A 21,743-nucleotide genomic window follows, 5' to 3' on the forward strand; every position below is an offset into this window, starting at 1 on the left:
CTCTGGAGCAAGAATGCCTGGATCCACATTCCAGTTCTGCCACTTCCCAGCTGTGTGACCTTGGACAAGTTACTTAACATCTCTGTGCTTTGGTGTTTCTCATCTGTCAGCTGGGAGTGATAACAGTTCCAGCCCCATGGTGTAGCTGTGAGGATTAACAGCTCAGCAAGCATTTAGGACAGAATTTAGCCTAAAGAAATCATTTAAGTAGGCCCCTCCCCCACCTCAGCCCCAACATGACTGCAAGATCTGTGACTGTTTGGTATACCTCCTTCCCCTCTGTTTTCAATTTTGTTGCCTTTCACCTGATGTTATTATCAAAAAAATTTTCTCGTGCTATTAAAACATGTCCTTCATTACAGAGCTTAAAAGTTATGGGATATCTCAGTACTTTACTAAACCAGGAATTGGCAAACGTTTTCTGTAAATGGCCAGATAGTAAATATTTGAGGTTCTGCTGGTCACACAGTCTGTTACTCAACTCTGCTGTTGCTGAAGAAAAGCCACAGGCAACGGGCGTGGCTCTGCACCAATAAAACTTCATTTATGGACACTGAAATATGAATTTCACAAATTTCTCATGTTATGAAATAGTCCTTTTGATTATTTTTCTGCATTTGGAAATGTAAAAGTCTATTCTTAGCTCAAAGGCCCTTACAATAAGCCATTCGCCTACTGTTGGATATTTGAGTTGCTGCCTATTTTTTTGCTCTGTAAATAATGACGCAACGAACATCTCTGGGCACAGGGCATTTTAAAATGATTTTGGTTTATTTTCATAAGGTAGAGTTCTAGAAGCAGCATCATTGAGTTAAGGGGCTTAAGTACTTTTAGGGCAGAAGAGTAACTCTGGAATTTGGACCTGGCATCTTAGCCCTCAGCCCCCAGGACAACCATCTCGGGACAATGACACGGAGGCCCTGCTGGCACCTACCTTCCTTGTCGGTACAGGATTGGGCCTCAGAAGGGACGTGAGCGTGACTGAGGCTCCTCATGCCATCCCCAGTGATGAGAAACAGCTGAGAGCTGGGTGGGAAAGGAGGAAAGTGCCAGGCGAGCTGTTTTCACTCAACCATAAAGCCACCAGGGCAAGGCACTAGGGCAAATCCCACTATCAACAGGACAGGCCTTTGGGGAGTCTGCACACTGGTGGGGGAGACACTCCATGAACACAGAGGGTGACAAGCACTATGAAAAACCTAAAATGGGGCACAGCATGGGCATAGGGTCTGTCCTGGAGACAGAGCAGGACGTTCTTCAGCTCAGGGTTTGGAAAGGACTCTCTGTAGGGGTAACATTTGGTCAGAGGATCAAAGGATGAGAAGGAGCCAGCACTCCAAACAAAGGGAACAGCAGGTGCAAAGGCCCTGGGGTGGGAGAAAAGGGGGCTCTTTGGTAGCACAGATAAAAGGGTGGTGAGAGGGGGCCAGAATGGAAGGGGATAGCGAGGGGCAGGAAGGAATGACAGGAGACAGGTGAGGGGGGTGGGCAGGGCCTCCATCGGGCAGGAGAATCACGTGCAGCTGGGTTATCCTAGAAGCAAGCTAGGGATTTTAAACAGGGGAGGGGGGAGCACGATAGGACTTAACTGACATTTCAAAGGACTCTACTGGCTGCTGCCGGGAGAGGGTCAGGAGAGCAGCAGCGCCTCCAGCAAGGGTGGGACACAGGGAAGGAGGCAGGTGGAGGTGGGAGCAGCCTGGCTTCTCCCGTTCCCTTGGAAATCACTGTTCTCTAAGTGTCACCTCTCCAGGGGGCTGGGGACAAGCAGGCCTCAGGAGGGACCCCTGTAAATTGCTGAGGAGTGTGGGAATCCCCACCTCTAGGCTGCCCTCAGTCCCTGTCACAGACACACCCACCCCACCTTGACACATGTGCACACACACGCACGCCCACGTGTAGCCCACTCACTGACATGCGCACACACTCTCACAAACACGCCCAGAGACACACATTCACATACACAGACTCACAGGCACATCCTTAGGCGCACACACTCACAGATACACGTGGTCAGACACAGGTGCACATGCAAGGTGATCGTGCACACACTCTCACAGACACATGCACCCACACCTGTGCCCAGCCTGGCTCGCACACAGGTGCACTCACGGGCTCCCTCTCCAGGTGCGGGAACCCACCTGAAGCGGAGCAGCTCCACAGCCTCCTCGGGTGTGTTCAGATGCACCCTGAGGTCCTGGCCCTTCTTTATCCGGATCCCTCCATCCAGGCTGGCGGTGCCACGGACGCCGGTCACCCACCTCAGCCCAGCCTGCCCCAGGGTGCCCACTGTGCCCATCTGCGCCGAGATCTGGAGCAGGGCGCTGAGGAAGAGGCACACAACTGCATCCTGCAGCCCCAGGCAACGGCAAAGCCAGCACCAACCCACCCGGCTGCTCTCCGTGGTCCTGAGCCAGAGCAGCCCCTCCACCATGGACACCGCTGACCACGCACTCCATGTGTGCCAAGCACTCTACACATCACCATCGAACCCTCACCATCACTAGTCCCATTTTACAGATGGGGAAACCGAGGCTCAGAGGGGTGACACCAGCTGTGTGGGTCCCACAGTCGGGACATGGAACAGCCAGTTCTGGAGCCCAAACCCAGGGTCTCCATGCCAAAAAGCAGCCGTCACAGGACACCCACATACCCCACATCAGACCCAGAAACCAAGGACAGGTCGGCTTAGTGGCTGGGACAGTCGCCCAGCAGGCCTGGGAAGGTGAGCATTGTCAAATGCTGCTCAAAATCCTTCGTGCCATGTGGCCCTGGGTCAGCTGTGCACTCATCCTGCGTCTCAGTTTCCTCAACCCTTAGTTGGAAGAAGGAAAGCGTCCACCTCGTGAGTGGCCATGTGAGTTCAGTGGGCTCAGAGCCCGTGTGCCTTAAATGCTTTTCCCTCTCTCCCATCTCCCCTCCCCTCGGAGGCAGAGGGGGCAGAGGGAAGAGTAGAGTTGTGGCACGAGACGAATCTCAGCTGCCTCGCACTGCTGTGCCACCTCGGGCATGGAACCTCACCTCGCCAAGCCTCAGTCTTCTCACCTGTAAAGTGGGTGTAGCCGCCCAGGTTCTCCTCAAAGTCTCTTGGCACAAAAAACACTCCATCAACAGTAGCTGATATAACAGGTGGTCAGCAGAGCAGGGCTCCCCTCCAGCCCATGCTGACGCCCCAGCTCTCTGCAGGGGGAGGCCCCCACCCACCCACCTCCCCCAGCTCTGAGGAGCCAGCTACCTGGGCTTGACATAACCATTCACAGAGAAATCCGAGCGCTGCTGGAAGTTGGCTGTCCCTCCGACCTGGATGTTGATGGCAGCCGAGGCGTTTAGGGTCAGCTGGGCTAGGAGTCCAGACATGGTGGGAAAAGTGAGCTCCTCCATGGCCAGGTTCAGCCTTCGGTTCACCTGCACCTCCTGCCCCTGCAGTCAGAGAACCGTAACAGTGCATGTGACGGCCTCACTTAACCCTCACACAGCCCTCAGAGGGGACCTTATCATTGTCTCCAGTTTCCAGATGAGAAAACAGAGCCCACAAACAGATAAAATAACCCGGCTGAGCCCATGTAGCTAGAAACAGGAAGAGCTGGGGTTTGAACCAAGATAATTTACCAAGGGACATGGTCAGAGGTCAAGCATCCAGGGTCAGCCAGGTAAGGAGGGGTGTGGGCCCTGCCTGCGGTACAGAGCACTTAGTACGTGCCAGGCACACTCTAAACGTGTTGTTGCATTTTTACTGCATGAAGTCACTTGATTCAACAGCTCTATGAAGTAGATATTATTACACTATTACTATTCTATCATTCCCATTTCACAGATAAAGAAACTGAGGCCGTGGCAAGTTCAGCAACATGCCCAGGGTGGTAAGCGGTGCAGCCAGTTTTTGAACTTGGGCAGTCTGGCTCCAAATTCCATGCTCTTAAGTCTGAAAGTACTTTAGTATTTCCCCAAAGCATCAAAGGAAACATCTTCGGACCAGACGACAGGGAGGGGCCGAGCCCAGCCTGAGGTACCTTCAGGAGCTTGACAGCAAGCTCGGCCAGGTTCAGGGACTGGCGTGTCACATGACTCCCCATCGCCCCGCAGTCCACAAAGCTCAGCTCATGCCCAAAAACCTTCATGCTCAGCTCACACTGCAGCGCCCGCCGCTCCCGATGCCTCTGGGCCACCTGTGACCAGGAACAGGTCTGGGTTAGCCGGGCAAGGTACCTGGACTTTGGGAGGGGGAAGGGGCACCTGGAGAGAAAAGTGAAGGGCTTGTGGGGTCCAGAGCAGGGCTTGCAAAACTCACGGCCCAGAGGCAGAATCTGCAGATGTGTTTTCTTGGACCTGCACAGTCTACTCAATGCCCAGTGCAGTGTGTGTGTGTGTGTGTGTGTGTGTGTGTGTGTGTGTGTGTGTGTGTGTGTGTGTGTGTGTGTGTGTGTGTGTGTGTGTGACAGAGAGACAGAGACAGAGACAGAGAGACAGAGACAGAGAGAGAGTTTTAGCAAACTTTATTTTGGAATAATTTTCGACATACAGAAAAGTTACTTCCCTAAAGAAGACATACAGATGGCCAAAAAGCACATGAAAAGGTGCTCAACATCACTAATTATTAGAGAAATGCAAATCAAAACTATAGTGAGGTATCACCTCATGTCTGTCAGAATGGCCATCATCAAAAAAATCTACAAATAAATGCTGGAGAGGATGTGGAGAAAAGGGAACCCTCCTGCACTGTTGGTGGGAATGTAAATTGATACAGCCACTATGGAGAACAGTATGGAGGTTCCTTAAAAAACTAAAAATAGAGCTACCATATGATCCAGCAATCCCACTCCTGGGCATATATCCAGAGAAAACCATAATTCGAAAAGATACATGCCGCCCAGTGTTCATTGCAGCACTGTTTACAATAGCCAAGACATGGAAGCAACCTAAATGTCCATTGACAGATGAATGGCTAAAGAAGATGTGGTACATATATACAGTGGAATATTACTCAGCCATAAAAAGAACAAAATAATGCCATTTGCAGCAACATGGATGGACCTAGAGATTGTCATACTGAGTGAAGTAAGTCAGAGAAAGACAAATATCATGATTCGCTTACAGGTGGAATCTAAAAAATGGTACAAATGAACTTATTTACAAAACAAAAATGAGTTACAGATGTAGAAAACAATCTTATAGCTACCAGGGGGGGAAGGGAAGGCAGGGATAAATTGGGAGATTGGGACTGTCATATACACACTACTATATCTAAAATAGATATAACTAATAAGGACCTACTGTGCAGCACAGGGAACTCTCCCCACTATTCTGGAATGACCTATAAGGGAAAAAAAATCTAATAGAGAGTGGATATAGGTATGGGTATAACTGAGTCCCTTTGCTGTACACCTGAAACTAACACAACATTGTAAATCAACTCTACTCCAATAAGAAAATATTTTTTGAAGTTGCAAAGATAGTACCGAGAGCTCCTATGGACCCATCATCCTGTTTCCTCCATTGTTAACATCTTACATGACCAGGAAACATGGTGAAAACTAAGAAATCAACACCGGCATGTTATTAACTAAACTCTGGACTTTATCGGACTTTTCCATCCCATCCTGTTTCTATTCCAGGATCCAATCCAGGTGCCACATGGCATTTAGTGTTGTGTCATGTCTCTTCAGTCTGCCCTGGTCTGTGACAGTTTCTTGGTCTTTATTTTTCATGCAGTGTGTATTTTTAAATTTATTTCTAATATTTAAAAATCGGGAGATTTTCTATAAAATCCACATAGCCAGCATCTCAAAAAAGAGAAATATTGGCCTGTCTCCCCCTCCCTCCCAGCCCGCACTCACAACAAGGGGCAACAAGTGTTCAGAGCTGAGCAGTGGCTGCCACCCTGAGCTGAGACCTGTGCTACATGCCTGACTGCCATACTCCCCACCATTCCCTGCTGTCTCTCCAACACTCAGGCCAAGGACTGTTGCCATTCGTCACTGTGCTTGTGCAAAATATATCTTGGGATGTGAATCTGTCACAAGGGAGAAAACAACAGACCAAAGGGATTGTGGATTCTAAGAAAAAACATTTATATCCAGCCCACCGCCCTTATTCAAGTTACTTGCTGGCCTCAGATCTGGTCCAAGAGGCTTTTGATGGTAGGGACCACGTCCTGATCATCTTTGTGCTCCTGGGCCCTGGGGTCACAGTTGGTGGTTAGTAAACGTGTTAATGTTTGAACAAATGCCCCAGCCACCACCTTGATTACCCCCAGATGTATGTGTAAATGACATTTATAAGAGCAAAAAGATGCTAACGATTTCATTGTCTATTGTTGGGGCAACGGTTATGTAAAGTGAGATCCCCACCCCCAGAAAGGGTGTCAAAATGTATGCGTACAATGAGTTTTCAGTAAGAAAATACTCAAGTAACAATATGAAGTGGGAAACCGGGAAAGCACACACACACCCTAGCAGTTCCACTGCTGGGTACACACTGGACAGAAATGTGCACCTATATTCACCAAAGAGACATGCACAGAATGTTCACTGCACTACCCATAATAAGCCAGGAACTGGAAACTACCCAAAAGCCCACCAAAAGTAAATGGATAAAGAAACTGTGTTATATTCACACCATGGGATGCTACACAGCAAGGAGAATGAACAAGCTGTAAGTACACACAGCAACACAGATGGATCTCATGAACACACTTCAAGCAACAGAAGTCAGACACAAAAAAAGAGGATGTGAGCAGCATTATTCACAGTCGTCACAAGATGGAAACAAACCAAAAGTCCATCGGCAGATGAAGGAACACACAAAACGTGGTCCATCCATACAACGCACTGTCATCCAGCCTTAAGAAGGAATGAAGCACAAAAACAGACATATAGATCAATGGAACAGAATAGAGAGCCCAGAAATAAACCCACACGCCTACAGTCAGGTAATCTATGACAAAGTAGGCAAGAACATACAATGGAGAAAAGACAGTCTCTTCAGTAAGTGCTGATGGGAAAGCTGGACAGCCGCATGTAAATCAATGAAGTTAGAACACGCCCTCTCACCATACACAAAAATAAACTCAAAATGCCTTAAAGACTTAAACATAAGACATGACACCATAAAACTCCTAGAAGAGAATACAGGCAAACATTCTCTGACATAAATTGTAGCAATGTTTTCTTAGGTCAGTCTCCCAAGGCAAAAGATATAAAGGCAAAAATAAACAAACGGGACCTAACCAAACTTATAAGCTTTTGCATAGCAAAAGAAACCATAAACAAAACAAAAAGACAGCCTACGGACTGGGAGAAAATACTTGCAAATGATACAACCGACAAGGGATTAATTTCCGAAATACATGAACAGCTCATATAGCTCAATATCAAAAAAACAAACAACCCAATCAAAAAATGGGCAGAAGACCTAAGTAGACATTTCTCCAAGGAAGACATACAGGTGGCCAAGAAGCACATGAAAAGATGCTCAACATCACTAAGCATTAGAGAAATGCAAATCAAAACTACAATGAGGTATCACCCCACACCAGTTAGAATGGGCATCATCAGAAAATCTACAAACAACAAATGCTGGAGAGGGTGTGGAGAAAAGGGAACCCTCCTACACTGTACGTGGGAGTGTAAATTGGTACAGCCACTATGGAGTACAGTATGAAGCATCCTTTAAAAACTGAAAATAGAACTACCATATGATCCAGCAATCCCACTCCTGGGCATATATCCGGAGAAAACCCTAATTCAAAAATATACATGCACCTCAATGTTTATAGCAGCATGATTTACAATAGCTAAGACATGGAAGCAACGTAAGTGTCCATTGAGAGATGAATGGATAAAGAAGATGTGGTACATATACACAATGGAATACTACTCAGTCATAAAAAAGAATGAAATAATGCCATTTGCAGCAACGTGGAGGGACCTAGAGATGATCATACTAAGTGAAGTCAGAGAGAGAATGACAAATGTCGTATGCTATCACTTATATGTGGAATCTAAAAAAATGATATAAATGAACTTATTTACAAAACAGAAACAGACTCACAGATATAGAAAACAAATTTATGGTTACCAAAGGGGAAAAGGGGTTGGGGAGGGATAAATTAGGAGTTTGGGATTAACATATACACACTACTATATATAAAATAGATAAATAACAAGGACCGACTGTATAGCACAGGGAACTATATTCAGTATCTTGTAATAACCTATAATGGAAAAGAATCTGAAAAAGTATATATGTGTGTGTGTATATATTCAGTTATGTATGTATACATATATGTGTATATATACATACGTGTATGTATGTATACATATACGTATTGTGTATACATAAACGTATGTATACATATAACTGAATCACTTTGCTGTACACCGGAAACTATCACATTATAATCAACTATACTTCAATTAAAAAACTATTTGTGCAATAGAAAAAAGAAAGGAATGATGTACTGATACATGCTACAGGACAAATGAACCTTAAGAACGTGCTCAGTGAAAGAACCAGACACAAAAGGCCACATATTGTATGATTCTGTTTAGATGAAATGTCCAGAATAGGTAAATCTATAGAGACAGAAAGCACATTCATGGTTGCCAGGGGCTGGGAAATGAGGGAATGGGACGTGACTGCTAATGAGCGTGGGGTCTCCTTGGGGTGATGAAAATGTTTGGAACGAGACAGAGGTGGTGGTTGCACAACATTGTGAATATACGACGTGTCACTGAATTGTATACTTTAAAATAGTTAATTTTATGTTTACGTGAGCTTCACCTCATTTTTTTAAAGAGTACACGGTGAATGATTCCATTTATATTAAGTTCACAAAAGAAGCTGGATGTGACCTCTGCTGTCAACCATATTGAAGTTACAAGGACTAGATTTATCTTCCCACGTGGAGCAACAGATGAAACAGAAGAAACAAAAGTTCCCAAGACATTAGACATCAGGTAATGTGAGACAATGAACCCAAGAGATGGGAAATAGCAAGGTGAGCCCCAGCTTACTGCCTGGAGAGAGCTCAGGCTGAGGTGCAGGGAGGGGAACAGCGGGGCATGACAGACTCTCAGGGTTGAGGATCTGGGAGTCCAGGGAAACCAAGGTAGCTGGACTTTGCAGGGCAGAGTACAAGAGAGGAAAGAGCCACACAGAGAAAGAACTCTGGAAATCTCCAGAGGGTCCCAAGGATCTCTGTAACATTGCATTAGGCAAAGATTTCTTAGATGAAACACCCAAAACTTTATGCGTAAAAGAAATGGATAAACTTGAGTTCATTGAAATCAAGAACATCTGCTCTTCAAAAGACACTGTTAAGAGAATGAAAAGACCATGCCATACATTGGGAGAAAATATTTGCAAGTCACATATCTGATACAAGCCTTGTGTTCAGAATAGAGCAGGAATTTTCAAAACTCAGTCATAAGAAGCCAACCGAATTTTTAAAAAAGGATAAAATATTTGAACGTACACTTCACCAAAGAGGTACGGATGACAAGTAAGCACCTAAAAGATGCCCAACATCAGTAGCATTAGGAAAATGTACTTTAAAGCCCCAAGACACTACGACAAACAATTAGAATAGCAAACACTAAAAAGTCTAATCCTACCAAGTGTTGGCGAGGATGTACAAGAATTAAAACTCTCATACACTGCTGGTGGGAATGCAAAATGCTACAACCACTTTGCAAAACAGTTTAGCTAGCTCTTACACAAGTAAACATACAACTACCGTATGATCTAAGCCATCCCATCCTTAGATATTTACCCGAGACATGAAAACATATATTTATATGAAGACTTGTACACGAATGTTCATAGCAGTCCTACTTGTAACAGCCCCAAACTGGACATAACACAAATATGCACCAACAGGTGAATACAGACTGTGGTTCATCCACACCATGAACCACTACATGGCCACAGGAAGAAATAAACTATTAGTATACTCTACCACATGGATGAATCTCAAAATACTTACGCCGAATAAAGGAAGCCAGGCCAAAAAGGAGGACATGCTTTAAAAACAAAAGTATACGCTGCATAATTCCCTTTATGCAACATTCCAGAAAATACAAACATCTATTTTGACAGAAGAAGCCTATCACAACAGGGAGCAGGAGGAAGGGATTAAGAAGCACGAAGAAAACTTTGGGGGTGAGGGATATGTTGATTTAGTTGGTGATGGTTTCATGGTATATACGTATGTCAAAACCTATCAAATTGTACACTTTAAACACATACTATTTATTGTAGTTTGATTATATCTCAACAAAGCTGATTTTAAAGTAGAGTTCATTGATGCTTTTAGGGGTCAGAACAGTGGTTACCCTTGGGTATGGGTGGGTACATCAGAAGAGGGGGACCGAAGAGGGTGTCTGGGGAGCTGATGAGGGTCTGGGCGCTCGTTGTAAAGATGTGTTCCACTGGGGGAAACGCACGGGGTGTGCACTTCTCTATGTACGTGATACAGCTCACTACTGAGATCTGGACCGGAAATTTGCTTCTGTAAGTGGGTGGGAGGGCAGGGTCAGAGTTCATGGACACCTGGGTCCCCCAGTCCCAAAGCCCAAGCTGCCACCTGACAGTGTAGAGGAGTGGGCGTGAGGTGGGCTTGGGCGCTTCCCTTACCTTCCGCTGCAGGTCTCTCATCTTTCTGGACCTTTCTCCTGGACAGGCGGGGTTGGCTGGCTGCGGTGTAGGCCCTGGTCCTGGCTCTGGGGGCTTTTCCGCCTGGGCCTGTCTCTCCTCTTCCTGCCCCCAGAATGACTTTGGGCCAAATAGCCTGCTGGCTATTTCCTCAGCATTTTCCAGCCGGAGCCCCAGCTAGGAAGGAAAGCCAGGGGCTCAGGGAGGAGTAACCCAGTCACAAGGTTGACAAAGAGCTATGGGGTTGGGAGCTTGAACAGGGGGCCCTGGGCTCCCCAGGGTCCAGCCAGGCCCAAGGGCCAAGAGGTACAATCTTAGAAAGTCATCAAGCTCCAGATCTACCTGGCAAGGGCCACAAAGCAAGAATTCCTACTGATTCTTAAGCCCTGGTTCAAAGGTCACCACCTCTGGGAAGCCTTCCCTAAATTCCCATATCACTCCCTTCACACAGTCCCCCTCCCCTCCCCCAGCCAAATTTATCACTCCTTCCTCTGAGTGTCAAGCACACTACTCCAAGGTCACACTCAGACTAATCTGTGTGTCTCTCTTGCAAGATCCTGAGTTCCATGAGGGCAGGGACCTGTGTCTCATTCACTAAGCACACTCAACCCCTGGTGGTATGGTTAATTCTGTGTCTACTTGATTGGGCCATGGGGTGCCCAGATATTTGGTCCAACATTATTACAGGCGTTACTGTTAGAGCATTTCTGGATGGCTTTAACATTTTAGATCAGTAGACTGAGTCAAGCAGATTGCCCTCCATAACGTGGGTGGGCCTCATCCAATCAGTTGAAGGCCTGAATAAAACAAAAGTCTGCCGTTCCTCCAAATAAGAGGGAATTCCTCCTGCCTACCTTCAGACTGGCACACTGGCTTTTTCCTGCCTTCAGACGGGAACTACACCATCAGCTCTCCTGGCTCTCCAGCATGCTGACTGCAGGCCTGGGACTTGTCAGCCTCCATAATCCTATTGAAAGAGTTCTATGTCTCTGGAGAACCCTGACTAACAGATGAGCTGGTTGATTCTCAAAATCTGATGGATGAATGAACAAGTCCCTCCTTCCTTCCATCTGCACATCCATCCACCCATCTGTTCACTCACTCTTGCATCCCTTCTTTCCATCCTCCCATCCAAGTGTCTCTGAGAGCATTTGCAGAGAAATCACCAGAGGGTCAGCCTTGAGCCCCGCGGGCAAAGTTTGGATGATAGGTTCCCTGTTCTCCATAAATTAGAAAGGGTTGGGATACGGCACAGAGCACCCTCCCTCAGACAAGCTACAGGGACCTGGGGGGAAGAGATGGAAGGGTCCCAAGTCAAGCCATTACTTTAAAGTTTGCTGGACAATAAAGAAAAATCAACACTTGCCAGACGCACACACACAAAATAAATAAAAATAAAGTTTGCTGGACATGCGGCCTCAGAGATCTTCCCTCTTCCGCTGCTGCCCCCACAATCCATTTTCCACACAACAGCCAGAACTTTCAAGTTATCACTTGCCAACTCAAAACCCTTCCTCGACACGGCCCTACTCCCTCACTGTGCTCCCACGTTACCATTCTCCTGCACTTACTGTTCTCTACTCTATTTCTGTTCCTTAAACACACCAAGCCCTTTCTCTTCTCAGGAACTCTGCACATACTGGGCCCCCTCCCTGGAAGGCTCTTACCTCAGCTTTTCACATGACTGCTTTTGTTCATCCTTCAGATCTCAGCTGAAACTTCACCTCCCTAAACACACTACTTAAAGTTGCCATCGTTTCATCAATGTGTCTACTCATTTCTTATCTGTCTACCTCTCTGGGCTGTGAGCACCAAGCGGGCAGAGATCATGTCTCTCTTGTTCGTCATCATATTCTCAGAGCCCAGCACAGGGCCTGGTACATGTCAGGTAGAAGATGGATATTGTCCAATGATGACAGGTGGATAGATGGATGCAAGGATGGATAGATAAGTGGGAGAACAGATGAAGAGATGTGTGGGTGAGGAGACTGATAGATAGATGTATGGGTGGGTGGAAGGGTAGATGAATAAATAGGTGAATGAGAGGGTAGATGGAGAGATGGGTAGACAAGTACATAAATGAATAGATGGATGAGGACAGAAGGATGGATAGGTGGATGGATGGACAGAGAAGAGGTATAGACGTATGGAAGAGCAGGTGGATGGATGGGTACGTGGGTAGGTGACTAGGTGGATGGATGGGGGGTGACTGAGAGAATAAATAGTTGATTGAGTGAAAGTGTAGATGGAGAGATGAGTGGGAGGGTAGATGGATGAGAGAGATTAATGAGATGGATAGATGAATAATGGATGGATGACAGATGGGGTGTGAATGGATTGGTGGGTGGGTGGGTGGAAGGATGGATAGGTGAGTGGACGGATGATAACTGGAAGAATAGATGGGTAGGTGAGAAGGCAGATGGAGAGACGATGCAAAGTACATAGACGGACGAGATGGATGAGAAGGAGGGAGGGAAGGAGGGATGGGGTGGGTGGTAGTTGAATGGATTTATCAGTCAGTAGGTGGGTGAATAGATGGGTGGATAGGCAGACAGACGGGTGGGTAGACGTCAAAAGCTGGAAGTATAAGATGTGAGAGTAGATCTATAGATACAAGAGGTGATGGATGGAAAGATAGATGAATGGCCCCAAGCCCAGGAGAGGCCCTGAGGAGAAGCAAGGCCCCCTCTTACCTCTAGGAGGTTGAAGGCACGACCAAGGGCATGGACAGTCAGGTTGGCTGTGGCAGAACGGGGAAGGAAGGAGGCCGGAGAGAAGAGAAGGGTCCCCTCCAGGTTGGCTCCCAGGCTGCCCGATGCTAGAACAGACAGAGGATCAGTATACACCACACCGTTAACCCGGTGGGAGCTGGCCACCAAGGGGCCATCGCCGGAGACAGGGCCAGACACACAGTGCATCCTCTTGGCCAGGATAGGAAGCTCAGACCTAAGCCTTACCAAGGGCAGAGGGAAGGTCAGAACAGAAGGGTCACAAATGTACCCACACCTGCTGATAGGCAGAGAGGGGGCAGCCAGAGCACCCCACCCCCAGACTTGCTGAGCAGTTGAGGGGGCTTGGGTACCTAAGCTAGAACAGGGTCCCTTTTTGATTCTGATTAATTACAAGGAGGCAGCTGTCTCTCTTCGATGCTAATCTCCTTTTTTCACCCAGGAAAAAGCAGTTCTCAAATTCACAGCCCTCGGCAGGCAAGGATCCATGAGAATTGAACAACAGTGTTTCACGGATACTGCATTTCTTTTTTAGGATAACCCTATTTTTACAGAGTTAAACTGATCTTCCACTCATGGTAGGGATAAAAGGTTTCCTTTTAGAATAAGTGTAAGTTTAAAAGAACCAGTTTAGAGAAAAGATGGAAGCGCTATTCAGCTGAATGCTATGAAGCGGCTCACACTTAACTATTTTTTAACTCTTCCAACAAAAATGTCAGGTGCTATTTTGGATACAGCAAAAAGATAAAAATAAAAAATCAAGCAAGTGGCATGTGAATATTTGACATTTGGGAAACGGTATCTTTGATCCACATGTCCTCAGGAGTTAGAACTCCCAGGTCCCCAAGCCTTTGTGGTCCCAGAGCAGGACAATACCTGCCCAGGATGCCCGTACCTGAGCGGAAGGTGACGTCAGAGTAGGACGAGTGTTTCCAGGTCTCTGGATGGAACTCTTGGCTGACAATGTCCTCAGGGATGGCCTCCCGGAGGGCCCGTTTCAGGGGGTCGCCTGTCTCCAGCAGCTGCAGGAGATGACTCCACACAAAGGAGCCCACTGGAGTCCCAGCGCAGCCAGTGGGGAGGGGAGGGGGGAATGGTGAGGGAGGACCCGGAGCTGGCACAACCCAGAGAAAAGACCCCGCAACCCCCCTTCCTGGGTCCTGCTATTTCCACCCACCAGGGGCTTCTCAGGAGCCTAGCTACTGAGAACCACGTCCTCTTTGAAGAAACGGCGGCAAAGAGCAGTGCCTTAATGGAACTTAGAAATCTAGCCTGTGCAGGGCATTCTGACATGCTTTCCAGAAGGAAAAGGGGGCTATTGTGGGCAAAGTCCTAGTTTGAAAGTGAGCCCCGAGTCTGAATCCCAGTTCCACCATTTATGAGCTGTGTGACCTTGGGCTGGTTACTCCACCTCTCTGAGCCTTAGTGTCCTCATCTGTAAAATGAACTATAATGACCTCTCTCTCAGGGCTGTTTGTGCAGATCAGTCAAGGGCAGAGGCTGGACCTAAAGGACTGAGTATCTTTCAGCGCTGGGAAAGGGGTGACATGCAATCCACGATGGGGACCCTCTGAGGCTCTCTAGAGTGGTAAAAATGAAATGAGAGCACCAAGGAGGATATTATTCTAACTGGGAACCCCAGTCCTCTTGCCTGTCCCAGAGGATGTCTCAGAATGCCCAGCAGGGAGCTTCTGGAACAATCCACATGGAACAGAGCTGAGTCTGCCTTTTGTTTCCATCAGGCAACGTGCAAGCCTGATACCCCAGGGCCTCCATCGAGGCTGTCCCTTGGCTGATCCCCTCTGAGGGCTTGGCCCAGTGGCCTATTGATGCAGAACAGGCCCCTCTCCCACTCCCATTCCACCCCTGAACCTGCCAACAGCGGGCTGCAACTTCTAGTAGCACCATTTCTTTTCCTTTTGGCAAGGGGGCGGGGTTTGCTGTTTCTTTAGAAGGTAGTTTAGCAGTATCACTTCAGACTTTTAAATGTGTGCCCCTGGGCTTCCCTGGTGGCGCAGTTGTTGACAGTCCGCCTGCCGATGCAGGGGACATGGGTTTGTGCCCCGGTCTGGGAAGATCTCACATGCCGCGGAGCGGCTGGGCCCGTGAGCCATGGCCGCTGAGTCTGCGCGTCTGGAGCCTGTGCTCCGCAACGGGAGGGGCCACAACAGTGAGAGGCCCGCGTACCGCAAAAAAAAAAAAAAATGTGTACCCCTTTACGTTGGCTACTTTTCCTCTGGCTAGATTAGCACAAGGGCCCAGGACTGGATATATAGAGAGATTCATTTTGGTTGTTGTTCCTCATGGCAGAAGGCCTGAAACAATCTAAGTGCCTATCGGTGGGGCTGGTAACGTCGATGACGGTTAAGCTCCCAGTGGAACACCGAACAGCTGTAGCTCAGAGTCCAAGTGTGCCGATGTGGAAAGAGCTCCCAGACGCACTGAGGAGCAAAATGGCATGTATAACATGATCCTGAGTTGCTACTGCTGTTAAGGAGATACACGCCCATGTTCATACGTACACTACACGTTCTGATGGGACACACAAGAGAACTGGTCCCGGTCAGTACCTTCAGGAAACAGGACTTAGGGATCAGGAGACATGGAAGGCAGACTTTAACTTTCCATTTATATTTTGCCATCTGCTTTGAAATTTTGGCTACATAGTAGTAATAACAATGGTGATAATAACATTAAAAGTAACAGCTATGCACACAGCTCTTACAATGTTCTAAATGTCTTCCTGTACCAACTCATTTTATGCTTCCTCTGCGAGGGAGGTATTGTTATTATGCCCATTTCACAGATGAAGATGGAGGCTCATAAAAGTTTAGTCACTTGTCCAAAGGCACACAGGTAGGAAGTGGCTGACCTGGGATTTGAACCCAGGCTGGCAGGCCCCAGGCTCTCAGCTCACTGAAAATTATGTCAACTCACTGTACATTATGTAAAAACTTTTTGAAAATTAGTTGAACCTATTTTTTGAAGTTCCACCTGTTTAAAGGGAACTCTCTGACCCCACAAGGGATCTGAGATTCGGAGACACCGTCCCTCCTCTGCCTCGAGTCTCTCCTCCAGGTACTGTGCCATGACCTGACCAGGGCTAGAAGGGAACTCAGCGACTTCCACCCCACTTTACAGATGAGGAAACTGAGGACCACAGAGAACCAACTTCTCCAAGGTTGTTCAATTGCCACGTGGGGGAGGGGAGCATGCAAGGCCACTTGTCCAGACAGTGTGCTAAGAGAAGGGGAACGGGAAGGGGACAGAACACCTGACGGATGGAGCGTGAGCGTGCCCCTGAACCCCTGCACCCACCAGGTGGCACCAGGCCAGCCCCAGCCCCCCAACCCCGACCTGCAGCTGCTCACCCTGGGTGGACGGCTCTCCTGCCTGGGTGCGCCGCACCTGGGCAAACACCTCCTCGTCCGGGCACCTCATCAGTGCCAGGTAGGCATTGATGCGGATCTCAGCATCCTCCTCGGGGCTTTGGTACAGGCTGGAGAGCACGGATCGCTGCCTCGGGCAGGGGGAAAGTCATCACTCAGGGACCACCCACCTCCACCCAGGAGCACAATGTCCCCTCATCTGCACTGGCTCCAGCAGGTGGCCCCGATGCCCTGCCCCAGCTCTCCTGACGTCTCCAGAGCTGCTCTAGACACTCTCACCTGTGGCCCGGTTGTGGGAGGTGGTAGGTTCCCCAGTCACTGCTAATCCCCATCCTCCCACAGGCCGGCCAGAGCCTCATCGATTTCCACAGGTAACAAGGGATAGACAAGTGGGCGTGGCTGCATTCCAAGAAAACTTCATTTACAGGAACAGCACAGCACAGCAACGGACACACAGGAGGTATTCCCGACCCCCCTTCCTAAGCAAGCCACCTCCCCTACCCCGTGATTCTCTGCCCCATCACCTGTTGGTTTCCTTCACAGCACAGCCATTTACCCATCCACTCATGCAGCAATATTTACTGAGCACCCATTATGTGCCTGGCAAGGTGCGAGGTGCTGGGTGCCAATTATGAACAAGACAAACCCAGCTTTTATCCACCTGAAGCTTACATTTTAGTGCAGAGACAGACACTAAATAAGGTTAATATGTGAAATATATAATACGTGAGGTGATAATAACTGCTAAAGAGGGAAAAATAAAATGGGGAAGCCGGAGGCGTGGGGGGCTCGAAGAGGTCCATCTCAGGCGAAACAGCCAAGGAAGACTGACAGCAAAGCGATTTCTAAGTAAAGGCCTTCTAGAGGTAAAGGAGTAAAGCCTGGGGGTATACAGGGGAAAGGAATTCCAGGAAGGGAGAAGAGCACGTGCAAATGGCCTGAGACAGAAGGAAGCCCTGCAGGCTTGAAGAACAACAGGGAGACCAGTGTGCCTTATGAGGAGTGTGGGGGTGGTGAGGGAAGTAGGAGGTGAAGCCAAGAGGTGCTAGTGGGTCCGTGGTCAGACCACACGTCCTGATAAGTCATTATAAGGACTCTGGCTTTGACTCTAAGTGAGACAGGACCCGCTAGTACAGGGGTCAGCAAACTTTTCCTGTAAAGGGAAAGAGAGTCAATTTTTTTTGGCCTTTGCAGGCCATGCAGTCTCTCTTGCAAACTACTCAACTCTGCAGTCGTAGCAAAAAAGCAGCCCGGACCGCACATAAATGAACAGGCACAACTGTGTTCCAACAAAACTTTACATACAAGATCAGGCAATAAGCTGGATATAGATAATGGACCATGTCTTGCCAACCCCTGAACCAGAGCGTTTGCAGCACAGGTGGCTTATATATAGTTTGTTTGTAATCATATACTTATTTGTATATTTATTTGATAAATATATGCCTCCCACATAGACACAGGCTCTATGAGAACAGAGACCTGGACACCTGTTCACGCAAGTACCTACCACAGTGCCCAGCATATAACAGGTGCTCGGTACATGTGATGAATGAATGAGCAAATAAAGAAGTGAACAGTGGTTTGAGACCCACTACTGCCCAATGCCAACCACAATGAAATAACATGCAGAAGCTCACGTTTGCAGAGCAGGGAACCCTCCGGAAGGCCTGGATGGCCCCCAGCCGGATCTCAGGGGGGCAGCTCCTCAGGGATGCACAAGTGCTCAGCTTGGGGGTGAGAGCTACGGCCGCCAGACCGGCATTGCCAATGGCCTTCAGCACGAGCTGGAGCTGAAACAAGATGGTGGTGGAGCCTTGAGGCCTGATGGGTACGCCCAGCCCACCCATTCAGGCTACAGCTCGCCCACTTGACAGGGACCCCATCAAGGGGCCGTGCCCAGGATGGGGCTGTCCTCACCTGGTCAGCGTCTGAGGGCTCCTGGAAGGTGCAGTTGGCACCCAAGGCGTCTTCCAGGATCCTCATGAGGGAGCCAACACCAGGCAGCTGCCCGCAGGGCCCGTCCAGAGACACACAGAGGTTATGCACCAGAGCTGAGATGCCCAGGAAGGCGCTGGGGCTGGCCTCCGGCGTCTGAAGCAGTGGCTGGGGACAGAAACCGGCCCCCCGACCCCAGCCGAGAAGCCTGGTAAGGGGTCCTTCACAGGTCTCGCCATGTGCAGATCTAGGGTGCTTCCTAAAAATACAGAGGCCCCGGCCCCCCACCCCTGAGGGTCTGAATAAGTTGTCCATGGAGGGACCTGCATGGGGCATTTCTTAAAACACCCCAGATGACCATTCATGTGCATCGAGGATGGAGAACCACACCTCAGGGTGTGGGACAGGGGACATTTGGCAATGTCTAGAGACGGGATGTTGTCACAGATGGGGGACAGTGCTGCTGGCATCTAGTGGGCAGAGACCCGGGATGCTGCTAAACGTCCTCCCAGACAGCGGACAGCCCCACATGTCAACAGCGCCAGGGCTGAGAGACCCTGGGCTACATCACCAGTCTGGGGGGGCAGGGTGGGGGTGGTGAGCTTCTTCTGGGTGGACTATGGTGAAGAACCTCCGACAAAGTGTCAGGACCCACCCCGGGTGGGTGGCACGGCTCTGCCACCTCCCAAGATGTATGAAACGTGTAAGAAATAAAACCAAAGTTCTCTCTCTGTGATCAATGGGCAAAACAAGTAAGCCAGCTTTTTATGCCCTTCTGTAAAGCCGCACGAGAGACCAACCGTCTCTTCTGGGATCATAGGATCCCCAAGTAGTGGTCGCAGTCCCCTGTCTACAGCAGGGGAGATGGAAAGCAGACAAGCTGTGTCCTGCCGCCCAGCCAGGCTGGTTTTCTCCAAACAGCATCACCCGCCCCCAGTTCTGGGAGTGAGAGGGATGAATGGGCAAGGGCTGAGAGAGCTCCCAGGCCACTGTACCTCCCGCCTGTCAGCTGGGGCGACTGGGACCATGCTGTCCTGGACCTGGTGGGGGCATGAGGGCACCCAGCATTGGCTTTGCTCTTCTCCCAGGGTCTTGATAGGAAGTTGGGCAAAAAGGTGGAAAGAGGAAAGGATGTGCTCTGAGTGGAGACTGTCTTTAACAGAGGTGGCCCTGGGTCCAATCCAAAAGAACCCAAATGGAAAGGCACGGCCAGTAGCATTAGTGTAAATGGTGAGCAACTGCCCAGCCCACATACTGATGAAAGCAGCTCTTTTGCCCCTTTCCTGTTCACCCATTTCTGTCCCCCCTCTAACCCTAAAAGCCCAATTATAGGAATGAGATCACTAAGCAGTTAAAACGGACTCCTCCTGACTTATGCTCTTCTGAATGCACACCATGCCTTGCCTAACCTGCTGATTCTTTTCCTAGATAAAAAGAAGTAAGAAGAAAGTAAGAATAAAGAATGACTAGCTCTCTACCCCCAACAGCCCCCTAAGGAGTCCTGCAAGCAGATCACGCAGGCAAGATAACATCTGAAGAGAGAGTCAGCCAGTCTGCATGCACAGAACAATGCAGAACCCAATCTCCTGCCCCAGTGATTCACTGAGATTCTCCCCCCGTGTTTCCCTTTAAAAACTGTCACGGCTGAGCAGAATCTTCAGAGTTGGTCTCAACACACAAGTCCACCTTCTCCCCAGACTGCCGGCTTTTCTGATTAAAGCAACTTTCCTTTCTACTGACACTTGCCTCTCGAATTATTGGCTTTTTAGTGGTGAGCAGCTGAACCTGAGTTTGGTAACAGACCCAGGAAATAAGAAAGTCCCTTGTGTATAGTGCTTGCCAATTTCCATGGTGTAAATGCTCCCACCCTGGCGATTTGAGCTGAGTCACTACAAGGGATCTGGGAAGAGATGGGGAGTCAGCAGCAGGCACACCTCCCGTGACTGGTCCACACACGACACAAGCAATGCAAATAAGCCTGAGGGTGTGGACACGGGACCGCATAGTAAGAGCATTAGAAATTATCCATCTCTCGGGGCTTCCCTTGTGGCGCAGTGGTTAAGAGCCCACCTACCAATGCAGGGGACACGGGTTCAAGCCCTGGTCTGGGAAGATCCCACATGCTGCGGAGCAGCTAGGCCCGTGTGCCACAGCTGCTGAGCCTGCGCTCTAGAGCCTGCGCGCCACAACTGCTGAGCCCGGGTGCCACAACTACTCAAGCCCGCCCGCCTAGAGCCTGTGCTCCACAAGAGAAGCCACCGCAATCAGAGGCCCGCTCACTGCAACAGAGACCCCATGCAACCAAATATAAATAATAAATTATCCATCTCGTACCTTTATTTTAATATGATTTCTCTAACTGCAAGCTTAGATCATTTAATTTTTAATAATGGCTATGTTTATCAATCAGCTCGAAAACTACCTGAAAATCAAGACTCTCCCACAGCACATGTTGGGGCCCTTTTCGGTCTGGTTCCCTGAAGAGCGGGAGGAGACCCAGCCCTCCTTTGGGGGTCAGACTGCCCAACCCACCCAGCTCAGACAGGCCCCTCTCTTCCGGGGGCCTCACAGTGGCAGGGACTCAGCCCAGGCTGAGTCGGAGGAGGGTCATTCCAGCTGCTCAGCAGAGCTCCCCCAGACGCTCAGCCACCCTTACCCCAGGGCACTGAAGCTTTCAGCTGAGAGGAAGACAGAAATGGGGGGGGGCTCAGAAGAGGGGAACGCTGGTTCTAGGCCTCTCGGAGGAAAACCAAGAAAGACGTATTTTATTTAATAAACACACAGCACTCCCTATGTGCCAGGCTCTGCGGTTAACAGGGCACACATGTCACCTGCTTAGAGCCTGAGACACAGAGAGGTTAAGTAACTTGGCTAAGGTCACTCAGCCAGAAAGTGGTAGAGCCAAACTTGACCCTGTAGGGTCTGGTTCCCAGGCTGGGCGCTCCCCCTGCACTCACTGTTTCTCAAAATACATATTCTGGGCTCATTTGTGAAAACCAGACCCGGGCACTGGGCATCAGACAGTGGCCTCGAT

At 48.9% G+C, this 21,743-nt stretch overlaps 1 protein-coding gene across 1 annotated transcript in view; it reads right to left on the reverse strand.

Annotated features, from left to right (window-relative positions):
* Positions 1-21,743, reverse strand: part of LOC307198494 (uncharacterized protein) — a gene marked incomplete at its 5' end in the record, with an annotated part of 144,476 nt that overhangs the window by 93,829 nt on the left and 28,904 nt on the right. Inside the window, 10 exons of the mRNA XM_079945463.1 lie at positions 935-1,026; positions 2,142-2,324; positions 3,236-3,420; positions 4,011-4,166; positions 10,636-10,830; positions 13,347-13,471; positions 14,278-14,436; positions 16,754-16,898; positions 18,412-18,564; positions 18,692-18,877. Coding sequence (XP_079801589.1) covers positions 935-1,026; positions 2,142-2,324; positions 3,236-3,420; positions 4,011-4,166; positions 10,636-10,830; positions 13,347-13,471; positions 14,278-14,436; positions 16,754-16,898; positions 18,412-18,564; positions 18,692-18,877 — 1,579 coding nt within the window. The remainder of the gene's footprint in view (positions 1-934; positions 1,027-2,141; positions 2,325-3,235; positions 3,421-4,010; positions 4,167-10,635; positions 10,831-13,346; positions 13,472-14,277; positions 14,437-16,753; positions 16,899-18,411; positions 18,565-18,691; positions 18,878-21,743) is intronic.

This window comes from Stenella coeruleoalba, assembly GCF_951394435.1.
Source record: "Stenella coeruleoalba genome assembly, chromosome: 15".
Lineage (NCBI taxonomy): Eukaryota > Metazoa > Chordata > Mammalia > Artiodactyla > Delphinidae > Stenella > Stenella coeruleoalba.